Source organism: Lepidochelys kempii, chromosome 28 (assembly GCF_965140265.1).
Source record: "Lepidochelys kempii isolate rLepKem1 chromosome 28, rLepKem1.hap2, whole genome shotgun sequence".
In the NCBI taxonomy this organism is placed as follows: Eukaryota; Metazoa; Chordata; order Testudines; family Cheloniidae; genus Lepidochelys; species Lepidochelys kempii.
The window spans coordinates 4,783,415-4,798,167 of NC_133283.1; the positions used below are offsets into that span (position 1 = coordinate 4,783,415).

At 48.7% G+C, this 14,753-nt stretch overlaps 2 protein-coding genes across 3 annotated transcripts in view; both read right to left on the reverse strand.

The window, feature by feature from the left end:
- Positions 1-14,753, reverse strand: part of LOC140904253 (uncharacterized) — a 107,429-nt gene that overhangs the window by 79,285 nt on the left and 13,391 nt on the right. The gene's annotated exons all lie outside the window — the stretch shown is intronic.
- LOC140904206 (uncharacterized) overlaps positions 1-14,753 on the reverse strand; it is a 28,703-nt gene that overhangs the window by 11,595 nt on the left and 2,355 nt on the right. The window contains exons 3-4 of the mRNA XM_073326600.1: positions 6,233-6,312; positions 5,434-5,560 (exon numbers count right to left, since the gene is read on the reverse strand). Of these exons, the coding sequence (XP_073182701.1) occupies positions 5,434-5,560; positions 6,233-6,312 (207 nt within the window). The remainder of the gene's footprint in view (positions 1-5,433; positions 5,561-6,232; positions 6,313-14,753) is intronic.

The following is a 14,753-nucleotide window of genomic DNA, read 5'->3' on the forward strand; positions in this document are numbered from 1 at the left end:
GCAGATCAGGATGTCCCCTGATCTGACACCGAACCAGAAGAAGGAGGCAACTGAGATGATCAACCGGTACCAGGACGTGTTTTCAACCAAACCAGGCCGGACCACCGAAGCATATCACCACATTGTCACAGACCCTGGGGCAAAGGCCCTACTGGGTCCCAGCAGCAAAAAGGGAGGAGATCAAGGCAGAGGTAAAAAGGATGTTGGAGCTGGGAGTCATTGAGGAGTCCCACAGTCAGTGGTCAAGCCCGATTGTGTTGGTGCCCAAACCCGATGGCACCACTAGGTTTTGTAATGACTTTCGCTAGCTGAATGAGAGATCCAAATTCGATGAATACCCCATACCCCATATCGATGAGTTAGTTGACCACCTGGGTAATGCCTGATTTTTGACCACCCTTGATTTAACAAAGGGATCCTGGCAGATTCCCCTTGCCAAAGAGGTGAAAGAAAAGACGGCATTCTCTACACCAGAGAGTCTGTTTCAATATCCCGTTCTTCCTTTTGGACTGCATGGGGCACCTGCCACCTTCCAGCGTCTTATGGACAAGCTCCTATGGCCCCATACCAGTTATGCAGCGGCATACCTGGATGATGTGATTATTCACACCCCCGACTGGGAAACCCACTTAGGAAAGGTGGAAGCGGTTCTGGACACGGTAAGCGGGCTGGGCTCACAGCCAACCCAGCCAAGTGTGCTATAGGGCTAGCTGAGGCTAAATACCTTCGCTACATTGTAGGAAGGGGCATGGTCAAGCCCCAACTAAACAAACTGGAGGCTATCCAAAATTGGCCCCGGCCAAATAGGAAAAAGCAAGTCCGGGCATTCCTGGGTGTGGTGGGGTACTACCGACGATTTATTCCCCATTTTGCTACCAGAATGAGTCCCCTGACAGACCTGATAAAAGCCCGGGGTCCAGACATGGTGAAGTGGACAGATGCCGCAGAGAAAGCAGTCATGGATCTACAGACAGCCCTCTGTAGTAACCCCATGCTTATAGCCCCAGACTTCAACAAAGAATTCATTTTACAGACAGATGCATCTGAAGTAGGATTGGGAGCGGTCCTATCGCAGATGGTCGGAGACAACGAACACGCAATCCTCTACCTCAGCAGGAAACTCCTCCTGAGAGAGTAGAAGTATGCCGTTGTTGAGAGAGAGTGCCTTGCTGCGAAATGGGCCAAGGAAACACTACGTTTTTACCTGCTGGGACGACGGTTTACCCCTGTGACCGACCATGCACCTCTCCAGTGGATGCAGCGAAATAAAGAGAAGAATGCAAGGGTGACCAGATGGTTCCTGTCCCTACCACCTTTCCAATTCACCATACAACACCGGGCTGGAAGCCACCATGGCAATGCAGATGGCTTGTCACAGGTACACTGCCTGATGTCCCAAGTTGCCAAACTCCATGGTGTTGAGTTGGGGGGCGGGGAGAAGGTATGTGACAGGGTTGGGCCAGATGGCTACAGGAGAGTGATAGAAGGCAGATATATTAGCCCCAGGTTAAGCAGGTCCCTTTCCCCTGGGTAAGGTAATGGGGCAGTTCCAGAATAATCAGGAACTTGCTGGAACAAATTAGGGCAGACAGACTAATTAGGACACCTGAAGCCAATTAAGAAGCTGCTAGAATCAATTAAGGCAGGCTAATCAGGGCACCTGGTTTAAAAAGGAGCTCACTTCTGTCAGTGAGGGGCGTGCAAGGAGCTGAGAGTGAGAGGGCGTGCTGCTGGAAGACTGAGGAGTACAGACGCTATCTGGCATCAGGAGGAAGGTCCTGTGGTGACGATACAGAAGGTGTTGGGAGGAGGCCATGGGGAAGTAGCCCAGGGAGTTGTAGCTGTCACACAGGTGTTACACAAAACACTGTGAACAGCTGTGATCCACAGAGTGCTGGGCTGCAACCTGGAGTAGAGGGCAGGCCTGGGTTCCCCCCATTCCCACAACTCCCTATTGGATACAGGAGGAGTTGACCTGGACTGTGGGTCCCACCAGAGGGGAAGGTCCCTGGCCTGTCCCCTGACCTACTAGGTGGACCAGCAGAGACTGCGGGGATTGTTCTCCTTCCTTTTCCCCATGCTAGCCAGTGATGAGGTTAGCTGAGTGAATGGCAGGTTTGAGCCACTAGCAAAAGTGGCCAAACTGAGGGTTGCCCTTCTCCTGACCTTCTCATGAACAAACTAGGGAAATGCAACCTTGACGGAGCTACTAAAAGGTGGGTGCAAAACTGGTTGGAAAACCGATCCCAGAGAACAGTTATCAGTGGTTCACAGTCATGCTGGAAGGGCATAACAAGTGGGGTCCCGCAGGGATCGGTTCTGGGTCCGGTTCTGTTCAGTATCTTCATCAATGATTTAGATAATCCCATAGAGAGTACACTTTTAAAGTTTGTGGACGATACCAAGCTGGGAGGGGTTGCAAGTGCTTTGGGGGATAGGATTAAAATTCAAAATGATCTGGACAAACTGGAGATATGGTCTGAAGTAAACAGGATGAAGTTCAATAAGGACAATTGCAAAGTACTCCACTTCGGAAGGAACAATCAGTTGCACACATACAAAATGGGCAATGACTGCCTAGGAAGGAGTACTGTGGAAAGGGATCTGGGGGTCATAGTGGATCACAAGCTAAATATGAGTCAACAGTGTAACACTGTTGCAAAAGAAACGAACATCATTCTGGGCTGTGACACAAAGTGGGACTGTTCTTAATGTTTCCTCTGAATAGTGTGGAGGTGCCTCAATTTCCCCTAGGCAGTTCTTAAGTATCTAAGTGGGGGGATAAGGGTGTATGATCGTTGCAGAGCCCTAGAGGGCAGGTGTGTGCAGGGGTCTGGACACAGAGAATGGCCGACACCCTGTTTCCTGGCCACTGATGGCCTGGGCCCTTCCTCCCTGCAAAGTGAGAGCTAAAGGGTTGGAGAACAAAGGAATCAGGTGACCTCCTGGCCCCGGAAAGGAACAAAGCCCAGAGGAGGAGGGGCTAGAGGGAGTTTCAGTTTGGGGCTGGCTGGGGACATGGAGTGAAGTGCAGACGTGGTTGTCTGGCTCACTGCCCCCCAAAATGGACCCGGCTGAGGGGTCCTGTTCTCTGTGCCTACAAACTCTGTTTTAGACCGTGTTCCTGTCGTCTAATAAACCTTCTGTGTTACTGGTTGGCTGAGAGTCCCGTCTGACTGCGGAGTTTGGGGGCAGGACCCTCTGGCTTCCCCAGGACCCCGCTTTGAGCGGGTGATAAACCTCATATTTTCACTGGTTAGAGAAGTCATTTTGCCAGTTACAGAATGCATTTTTTTTCTGTTGAATGAATGCTAGGATTTCCTCATTGTTTTCGTCAAACCAGTCTCGGTGCCGATGAGTGGCATACCCTATGGTTTCAGCACATGCATTGTGGAGGGTATTTTTAAGTTGATCCCAGTGCTCTTCCATGTCAATGGTGTTATCAAGCAAGTTAGAGAATTCCTGACAGGCGTTACTGGAACATCTCGCAGCTGGCTTGGTCGTTAAGTGCTCTGACGTTCTGCCACTTTCGCTTAGTCTTTGGGTGTTCGCGGTGTCACGGAGCAAGCTGCGGGTACATGACTGACCTCACTAATCGATGGTCTGTCCAACAGTGATCCGTACCTCTCGTGTCTCATATTACACGGACGTCGGCGTATTCTCGGGCTCTGACTATAACATAGTCAAGGGGGTGCCAGTTTTTGGACTGAGGATGTTTCCTGATGGTCTTAAATTTGTTACTCTGCCTGAAGGTGGTATTTGTGATGAGCAGGTCACGCGCCACACATCTGCTGAGGAGGAGAATACCACTGGGGTTCACATTTCCCACCACTTCTTTGCCTATCGTGCCTGTCCAGAGCTGGCAGTCCCACCCGACTCTGGCATTGAAATCTCCCAGGAGGATGAGTTTGCCTACCTTAGGTGTGGCTGTGAGGACCGCATCGCGAGCGCTATAAAACTCCTCCTTGTTGTCCTCCTTATCATCGAGTGTCCGGGCGTAAGCGCGGATGACGGTGGCATATTGGTGGTCGCTGAGCTTGAGCCGAAGAGTCATGAGATGCTCATTGATCCCCCCAGGTTTCTCCAAAAGCTGACCGGCGATCTTATTTTTGATGGCAAAGCCAATCCCGTGACTCCCTTCAGGTGGCTTTCCTTTCCAAAAGAAGGTGTAGCCACCTCCATCCCCTTTTAATTGGCCCTCATCAGCCCGGCGGGTCTCACTAAGAGCCTCCATGTCAACTGTGAGTCTTGCCCCTTCTCTGGCAAGTCTGGGAGTTCTTCTTTCTGGGCATTCACTGTGCTTGAGAGTCCATAAGGGTGCGGACGTTCCAGGTGACAAAATTCATTGTCTTCTATCTCTTGTTTTGGCCTCGGAGCTGAGTGATCCCACTGGATGCGGCCTTCCAGTTGGAAGTGTGTGAGACAGCCTATGTTTGGGGCACCTTTTCTAGCCCCCCTCCCCGTTTGGGGCGAGCAGAAGAGATCCTAAAAGAGGCCTGCTCTGTCAGAGCCACCGGTGCCGAAAGACACTTCTGTCTCATCCAAGCACAAGACGGCCATTGTCGCCGGCAAGCAGATTTGTGACTAAAGACTGCCAGAGATCACGGCTCATGCAGATGCTAATCCCACAAAAACCACACGAGACTTGACAGGAGGAAAACCCTGATGCAGTGGCAAGGAGATCCCAGACAACCAGCGGCCTCCCTCCTGCTGCAGCCCTCATCCACCTTCACAGCCACAGAGTACAAGAAGATCTTCTATATGGGCCCGACCCACCATTGGGGTCTTGCGAAGTTTGGACCACAGTTAGTCAGGAGCCTCGTCTCAGACCTGCTTGCCAAGGGGGATCCTACCAGGGGTATGAAAGCTCAGAACGATGTAGCTCTGAGGGTCTTTAAGCCTACGCAAGACTCCCCACCGCGACAAGGCTGCGGTCCATAAGAGAGGGTGGAGGGATTAGTGGATGATAAACGTGCACAAGGGTGTGTTCTTGCCATGAGCATTGTCGGCACTCTGGTGGCACACACGCTAGATGTCTCCTGGGCTTAGAGAGGGGCAAGTGAGGGCAACAACTCAGAAGGAATCCTCTAGGAGAGGGCAAAAGCATGGTGATATTTTGCAAGTCTGTGATGGTTCGTGTGGCGTAGGCTCCATCTGAGGGCTGGCCAGGCGTTGGAAGCTTCTCTTCGTTAGGCTGGACCGAAACCCAAGTTTTACCTTAGCCAAGAGAAGATTGCAGACTTTGTGGTATACTGCCCCTGTGCTCTGTTCCCCGAGTGTTGTGTAGTGAAGAGGGCAGAGCCCTAGTGGTGTGTCATCTGCATGTCGGGGTGATGCTGAATCAGGACAGAGGAGAAGTGGCATTGTGGGGGGAGACGTGAACCTTAACTCTGCATTTCCCCTTCTCAGAACCACGGGGACGGGAATCCTTACCCAGCGAGGTCACGTTCTCGTAGTTCTCCTGCATGACGGCTCTGTAGAGGGCTCTCTGAGCGGGGTCCAGCAGGGCCCACTCTTCCCTGGTGAAATACACAGCCACCTCCTCGAAGGTCACCGGCCCCTGAAAGAGCCAGAGCCCCACACTCAGGACCTGCTGCCCCACTCACGGCCCCACTATTCGTGGGGTAGCAGGGCCAATCAAACGGATACAGAGTCAGAGGAGTCCCAGCCACCACCTGCTGCATCCAGGAGGCATTGTGGAGACGGGAGATAGAGAAATCCCCTCGTCCTTCCCAGCAGATAGAGGGGGAAGGGTCTTCCCTTTCATCCCACTCAACAACTTCCCAGAGGCTGAACTGGAGATAAAGACCCTCCTTGTAGGAATCCCAACACCCTCCCCACTGTCAGCAGCTGGAGGTCAGGGGATGGGGCATCTTCCCTAAGCCTCAGTGGTGGGAGCCTCCTTCATAGCATAGCAACCGCTGGTTAGTGGGTTCACGCTCCAACACTGGGAGTCTGGGAAGTTTTCCCAGCCCAAGCGAGTTTGTTTCCTGTTCCACAAAGAGGGGAATTTCCACACCCAACGCCCATGGCTCTATTCCTAGAACCGAGACCCCAGATTTATCGAGTCCCAGCAGGTACATCGCACCTTGCCCCCCTCCCTTTCTCCACCCTGAGCCCTTCCTGCACCCTCCCACCCTTAGATCAAACTCCCTAGTCGCTCCCCCTTCCTGTGTATTCACTGTCCTCTGGCTCCTGCAGGAACCCTCCAGCATTTCCTCAGCATCCCTACCTGAGCCAGCTCTGCCATGCCCATTTCCCTTCTCCAGGCAGGCTGGGAGAATCTGGAGTCACCCGGGGATGTTCTGCAGCCTGTCAGGGACAGAAGGGTTATTGGGGGGAATTCAGACCAGACTTTAGGTCATTTCACATTCTCACTGGCTTTTCCTCTGTATAGACATCGACTCTCATGATGGGAAAATGCTCAGTGCAGTGCAGACCCATCCCCTCCTACTAGGATTAAACCCACTGACACACACTATACCTCAAAGTCGCACCCTGTAAACCCCAGATTCACAATTCATATATGGCTGTGATATTTCATACAAAGCAGGCCATGTAAGTTATCATATGAAAGTTCATGATCTGCTGAAACACGCTGTCCTGTCCAAATAGATATATTGTTAGTGTGTAGGAAGTTATGAGATTTTGTTACAGAAAAATGTCATAAGTTTCAGCATCTCTGCTACAAAGGGTAGTGATCTCCGCCCAGGCGGGTGCTCAGTGACCATTAATCAGCAGGAGAGCTGTCATCAAGGGATTTAGGAGTCAACGAGCACCACTCAATGGGGACTGCACCGCTCTATGACTCAGTTGCTCAAGACCACACCGGGGGGGATTGCCCAACCCTTTGACTCAGCAAAGCCCATCCGGACATGTCTGGGCTAGTATTTTCCAGGCACATGGACTGAGGGTAGAAAATACAGGACAGTGGCATCATGCCTTGACCTTTCTCCTCCTCCACCTATGCCAGAAGCAACAAGAACGTTGAGAACACAAAAACTTCATCTGAGGGGACTGGTCCCAGGCTTAAGGGAGAAGTCTGTGTATTAAGAACTGTAACATCCAGTGGGGTGAGAAAATTGCTTGATTGAAATACTGCCTAGTGTAATAAGGTTTACGATTTAGATTGTGCACTTATCTTTTATTTTCTTTGATAACTATCTCTGACCTTTTATGCCTCCCACTTATAACCTATCTTTCTGTAGTTAATAAATCTGTTTTATACTTTCCCTAAAACCGTGTATTTTGCTTAAAGTGCTTGGGAAATCTCAACTCGGTTTACAAAGGCTGCTGCATGCCCTCTCCACATTAAGGAAGGGGAGATTGGGTAACAACCTTACACTGGTCAGGCTTCTGACCAGGGCAAGACGGTACAGCTCTGGGGTGCAAGGCTGGGGCACTGGGGGCAATTGGCTGGTGCCTTTCTTTTTGCAATTCATGAGAGGCTTTGGGAGCATTCACGCAATCTAGCTGGGTGGGGGGCTCCACTTGCTGTTGTGCTGAGTGGTAACAGCACCTGGAGGGGTTTGCTGCTTGCCACTAGCAAAGCATTGTGAGAGTCAACCTAGGCTGGAGAGTTAATGGGTCACTGTGGTACCCCAGTTCCAGGGTGTACACTGGGGATCCCATCACAGTGGTGCAGCAAGCAGGATGAAATGCACCGCTTGTTGTTCGGAGGGAGATTTGCACTTCAGACGTTGGGGTAAAGATTTTAAGTGTGCTGGCTGACAGCAGGTTACCGGTTTGTTGTTTTCTATTTGCTTATTTCGGGAAAGGGAAGCTTAAAGATGAGTGAAAGCAGTGAAGCAATTGAAAAGTTGGAGTTGTACAGACTGCAGGCGGCAGAAAAAGAGAGACTATGAGCATCAGCTGAGAATGGAAGAACTGGTTAAAAAGAAGCACATCAGCGAACCTTAGACCTGAAACAGATAGAGGCCATGGCGCAAGGAATCCGAGGAAAGAGAGCGGAAACACCAACTGGAACTGCTAGAAAAGGAGAACCATCACCCCCCTACACACACCTCCGAGTCTCATCTCTGCAAAAATCCACAATTGGGACCACCCATGTCCTGCATCCAACAAGGCAGGTGACACTACTGAATCTCTTTCCACGTTTGAAAGGCTATGTGCAGTGCATGAAATCCCAGATGCCAAGAAAGTTCCGACCCTGATTGCAAAACTAACTGGTAAAGCTGAAAATGTATTCAATGGAATACAAATTGAAGATGCTTTAGACTCCTGGACATTTAAATTTTAAAAAACCAAACAAACAAACTGGTTTGTAATGGTTTCAAATTACCCCGATACATAAAGAGTGAAATTTAGAAATTTTAAGAGGGGTGCTGGTTTGAGTGAATATTTATACAGAATGAAAGATTGACTGGGCAAGTGGGTGAGCGGCAAAGGGGTGGAAAGTTTTGAACAAATGTTTGCTCAAGAACAGTCCTTAAATATACGTAAAGATGGTGTAAAGCAGTGTTCATGGGATAAACATGTAACGACTGTGGAAGAGATGGCTTCTCTAGCGGCTGGTGTCTTTCAGCAGACCTAGGCATCTATTGTGAATAAACCAGAGAAAGAGGGGTTTAAACCTGGTGGGAAGCAGGGTTACTGTTTCCCTCCTGGAGAAGAAAGAGGGTGGCTGGGACGCTGGGCATGCACCTCCCCAAAACCATTCCTCTAATCCCCATCCCAAATCCTCCGGGAACCCAGAAGAGCCCAAAAGGTGCGATCTCTGTAATTCCACTAAAAACAACAAGGAGTCCTTGTGGCACCTTAAAGACTAACACATTTATTTGGGCAGAAGCTTTCGGGGGCTAAAACCCACTTCATCAGATGCATGGAGTGGAAAATACAGTAGGCCGAATATATATTACACCACATGAAAAGATGGGAATTGCCTTACCAAGTGGGGGCGGGGGTCAGTGCTAACGAGGCCATTTCAATTAATGTGGACGTGGCCTAGTCTCAACGGTTGACAAGAAGGGGTGAATATCAAGAGAGAGAAAATTCCTTTTGTAGTGCTAAAAAGGCCAATGCAATCAAGGTTCAATCAAGGAACACATGACTTACGAGGAGAGGCTGAGGGAACTGGGATTGTTTAGCCTGCAGAAGAGAAGAATGAGGGGGGATTTGATAGCTGCTTTCAACTACCTGAAAGGGGGTTCCAAAGAGGATGGCTCTAGATTGTTCTCAGTGGTAGCAGATGACAGAACAAGGAGAGTGGGGGAGATTTAGGTTGGATATTAGGAAAAACTTTTTCACTAGGAGGGTGGTGAAGCACTGGAATGCGTTACCTAGGGAAGTGGTGGAATCTCCTTCCTTAGAAGTTTTTAAGGCCCGGCTTGACAAAGCCCTGGCTGGGATGATTTAGTTGGGGATCGGTCCTGCTTTGAGCAGGGGGTTGGACTAGATGACCTCCTGAGGTCCCTTCCAACCCTGATCTTCTATGATTCTAGAATTCTATGATTCTAAGGTGGATGTGGCCCATTCCCAACAGTTGACGAGAAGGTGTGAGTATCAGCAGAGGAAAAATTACTTTTTGTAGTAACCCATCCACTCCCAGTCTTTATTCAGACCTAATTTGATGGTGTCCAGTTTGCAAATTAATTCCAGTTCTGCAGTTTCTAGTTGAAGTCTGGTTTTGAAGTTTGTTTGTTGAAGAATGGCCACTTTTAAGTCTATTATTGAGTGTCCAGGGAGATTGAAGTTCTCTCTGACTGGTTTTTGAATGTTACAATTCTTGATGTCTGATTTTTGTCCATTTATTCTTTTGCATAGAGACTGTCCGGTTTGGCCAATGTACGTGGCAGAGGGGCATTGCTGGGTATCACATTGTTAGATAAAGCTTATGCCCAAATAAATTTGTTCGTCTCTAAGGTGCCACAAGGACTCCTCGTTCTTTTTGCTGATACAGACTAACACGGCTACCCCTTTGAAACCTGTAATTCCACTGATCACCTGAGGAATAAATGCCCTCTGCTGGGAAGAAGCAGGCAACAAATTGCTCATGTTAGTTCTGCGGCCCTCAACACAGAAACCTCTCAAGCGATTGAGACTTATCACCTTGTTTTTGAGGGAGTAGCCTCTGCAGAGCCAGACACGAAGCACATTTTGTCAGGATTAGTGGCAGGGAATACCTCAGGTGGGAAGACAGAGGTGCAGAAATCTCTGTGATCAAGCGGAGGATAATTCAGGGTGACATACAGCCAGGACAGATGGCGGAGCTTTTATGAGCAGGAGGTGACAGGATTCTTGTGCCTTTGGCAAAAATGTGCATAGAAACTGGTGGTTTAGAAAGTTTATTAACAGTGGGGGTGGTGGACGATAATCCCGTTGACATGTTAATTGGACGTGATTTTTTCCTTGTAGCTCAGGCTGTTAAGGGGTTTACCTGCAACAAGGAGTATTATGCTGGGACCCCAGAGGGAAAGGGTAAAGTCCCAGGAATTACTGACGGAATGGGAGACAGCCTCCTTGATTACTGTGCAGCAGGGGGAAGCCGCGTGCTTCCAGGGGTGAAGGCGGTTGAGACCAGCTCCTGCTCTGCAGCGTCTGCTCAGGGAGGGAGGGAGAAATTATTGCCTGATGTCAGTGAGAGAACTGTCCCAGTTGTTAGCTGGCAGAGTTTTGCAGCTGAACAAGGGACAGATCTCACTCTAGAGAGGAGGGCCCAGAGGAAGAAACTGGGGAAGGAATAGTGGCAGTACAGGAATGTCTCCTCACAGGTCACTTGGGAGAGGATGCCCAGGACAGGATGGCTGATTCAGCATCTGGGCACCCAGGCTTTGAGAGGGAACTTTCCAACTGCCCTTCCAGAGTGGAGCAGTCACACAGCTGACCTCTCGGGGATAGAGAGAGGGGTAACGGAGGGGACCCCAATCCAGGTTCCAGTTTTTTAGGATGCTGTTCCTGATATTAAAATTAAAAAGGTCACAGAGGAGTTTTGAAACTAAGGGCTGGGGGGGAAGCCGACAGGTGCACGTGGTTTGGACAGAGACATCCCTTAGGGGAAGTTCTATTAATAGAGATTCTCTATGTCCTAGTAAGGAGGAGAGGATGGAAGGTAATAAAATACAGGTAAGATCTGATGAGAGAGAGTCAAATGAAAAAAAGAGTCCCTTTCAATTGCCTCATATAATGGCAGACAGCTAAAAAGTGACACGTTTTTAAAGTGCTTATATACCAGTGCTGGAAGTCTAAATAAAAAGACGGGTGAACTAGAGCGCCTCGTATTAAATGAGGCTATTGATATAATTGGCATCACAGAAACTCGGTGGAATGAGGCTAATCAATGGGAACAGTAACACCAGGGCACAAAATATATCGGAAGGACAGAACAGGTCATGCTGGTGCGGGAGTGGCACTGTATGGGACAGAAAGCGCCGAATCCAATGAAGTAAAAATCTGAGCTGAACCAAACTGTGCCATAGACTCTCCATGGACAGGAGTAATTCCATGCGCTAATAAGAAGAACGTAGCAGGAGGGATCTATTCCCAACCACCCGGCCAGGATGGGGATAGTGACTGTGAAATGCTCAGAGAGATTAGAAAGACCATTACATGAAAAAAACTCCATAATAAGAGGGGGGGTTCAACCATCCCAATATTGACGGGGTACAGGTCACCTCAGGACGGGATGCAGAGAGAAAGTTTCTTGACACCTTAAATGACGGCTTCTTGGAGCAGCTGGTCCTGAGACCCACCAGAGGGGAGGCAATTCCTGATTTAGTCCGAAGTGGGGCACAGGATCAGGTCCAAGAGGTGCATAGAGCTGGACCGCTCGGTAATAGTGGCCATAATATCACTAAATTTAACGTCCCCGTGGCAGGGAAAACACCACAGCAGCCAAACACTGTGGCATTTAATTTCAGAAAGGGGGACGACACAGAAATGAGGACGTGAGTTGAGCAGAAATTGAAAGGTACAGCGCCAAAAGTGAGATCCCTGCAAACTCCGTTTAAATGTATACCCCAAATTAAAAACCATAGTAAGAGAACCGAAGAAAAGAGCCATTGTGGCTAAACAACAAAATAAAAGAAGCAGCGAGAGGCAAAAAGGCATCCTTTACAAAGTGGAAGTTAAACCCTAGTGAGGAAAATAGAAAGGAGCATAAACTCTGGCAAATGAAGTGTACAAATATAATTAGGAAGGCCAAAAAATAATTTTGAAGAACAGTCAGCCAAAGACTCAAAGAGAAAGAGCAATTTTTTTTGTTTAAATACATCAGAAGCAGGAAGCCGGCCAAACCACCGATGGGGCCACTGAAGGATGCTGAAGGAGCCCTCAAGGACGATAAGGCCATTGAGGAGAAACTAAATGAATTCTTTGCATCGTTCTTCACGGCTGAGGACGTGAGGGAGAGTCCCAAACCTGAGCCATTCTTTTTAGGTGACAAACGTGAGGAACTGTCCCAGACTGAGGTGTCAGTAGAGGATGATTTGGAACAAACTGATACATTAAACAGTAATAACTCACCAGGACCAGATGGGATTCACCCAAGAGTTCGGAAGGAACTCCGATATGAAACTGAAGAACTACTAACGAGTCTGTAACCTACCATTTAAATCAGCTTCTGTACCAAACGGAGAACGCCAATTTTTAAAAAGGGCTCCAGAGGTGATCCCAGCAATTAAAGGTCCCAGTAAACCTGACTTCAATACCGGGCAAACTGGTTGAAATTATAGTAAAGCATAGAATTGTCAGACACAGAGATGAACATAATTTCTTGGGAAAAAGTCAACATGGTTTTTGTCAACGGAAATCATGCCTCACCAATCTACTAGAATTCCTTGAGGGGGTCAACGAGTATGTGGACAAGGGGGATCCAGTAGATATAGTGTACTTAGATTTTCAGAAATAAAATGCGGAAATGCTGGGGCACGGAACAGAGACAAGTTTAGGAGCTTTCTCTGCGACGCCCTGGTTCTGTGGATTCTGACTGTGTGCAGATGTGGTCGCCCCATCTCAAAAAAGATATATTGGAATTGGAAAAAGTACAGAAAAGGGCCACAAAAATGATGTGGGGTATGGAACAGCTTCCATATGAGGAGAGATTAATAAGACTGGGACTTTTCAGCTTGGAAAACAGACAACTAAGAGGGGATATCATAGAGGTCTATGAAAGCATGACTGGCGTGCAGAAAGTCAGAAAGAAAGTGTCATTTCTTCACACAATGCACAGTCAACCTGGGGAACTCCTTGCCAGAGGATGTTGTGAAGGCCAAGACCGTAACAGGGTTCAAAAAAGAACTAGATAAATTCATGGAGGTTAGGTCCATCAATGGCTATTAGCCAGGATGGGCAGGGGTGGTGTCCCTAGCCTCTGTTTGCCAGAAGCTGGGAACAGGCGATCACTTGATGATTCCCTGTTCTGTTCATTCCCTCTGGGGCACCTGGCCTTGGCCACTGTCAGAAGACAGGATACTGGGCTAGATGGACCTTTGGTCTGACCCAGTATGTCCGTTCTCATATATTTGTGGAAATTAAGAGAGGATGCAGATGGTGAGGCCTCATCTGGAGTACTGTGTCCAGTTTTGGGCCCCACACTTCAAGAAGGATGTGGATAAATTGGAGAGAGTCCAGCGAAGGGCAACAAAAATGATTAGGGGACTGGAACACATGAGTTATGAGGAGAGGCTGAGGGAGCTGGGATTGTTTAGCCTGCAGAAGAGAAGAATGAGGGGGGATTTGATAGCTGCTTTCAACTACCTGAAAGGGGGTTCCAAAGAGGATGGCTCTAGACTGTTCTCAATGGTAGCAGATGACAGAACGAGGAGTAATGGTCTCAAGTTGCAGTGGGGGAGGTTTAGATTGGATATTAGGAAAAACTTTTTCACTAAGAGGGTGGTGAAACACTGGAATGCGTTACCTAGGGAGGTGGTAGAATCTCCTTCCTTAGAGGTTTTTAAGGTCAGGCTTGACAAAGCCCTGGCTGGGATGATTTAACTGGGAATTGGTCCTGCTTTGAGCAGGGGGTTGGACTAGATGACCTTCTGGGGTCCCTTCCAACCCTGATATTCTATGATTCTATGATTCTATGATCCGACTGAAGGAATGGTTGTCCGTGAGACTGCAGATGACCCACCTGACAGAAGAAAGGAGGGATTTCCCCAGGCTGGTGAGACACGGAAAGAAACTATGGAAGAGCTTCTGCGAAAAAGTGAATCTGACCCAAGAGTAGACACTCTTAGCCCAAAGAGAACAAATCATAACCCTTTAGGAAAGGGGGGTGGGGAAGGACTCCATGTTGGGACTGGGACACAGAGGGTAACCCCAAGATGGGTTACAAAATAATTAATGATCCAATGCAGCGTTTCTCAGCTGGTGGGTTGCGACCCCAAGGGGTTCATGACAGGCAATCAGACGGGCTGTGAGATATTAAAAGATTTACCATGATCTTCAGCAAAGAAAATCTCCCCCCCCCCCTTGCACTTTTAGCCCTCAAGGACAACTATTCTCTGTCAGCCTCTTGACACGCACACATGGAAGTTGTATAGGGTCAGCCTTGATATGGGTTTTATTCTTATTTCCTACTAAACGTAAGGCGACTTCTAATCAGCGGTCACCAACATGAAAAATGTGAGAAACTCGAATATGTCCGACAGCAGCTCCCTCTTTGTTCAAAATGAATATTCAAAGCTGGTCTGCATGCAGTATACCAGCCCCAGGGCCCAGCCCATCAGTCCGTACAGGGTACAGCTGGGCTGCCCACATCTGACCAATTTCACTCACTCATGGAGGCTTTCAGA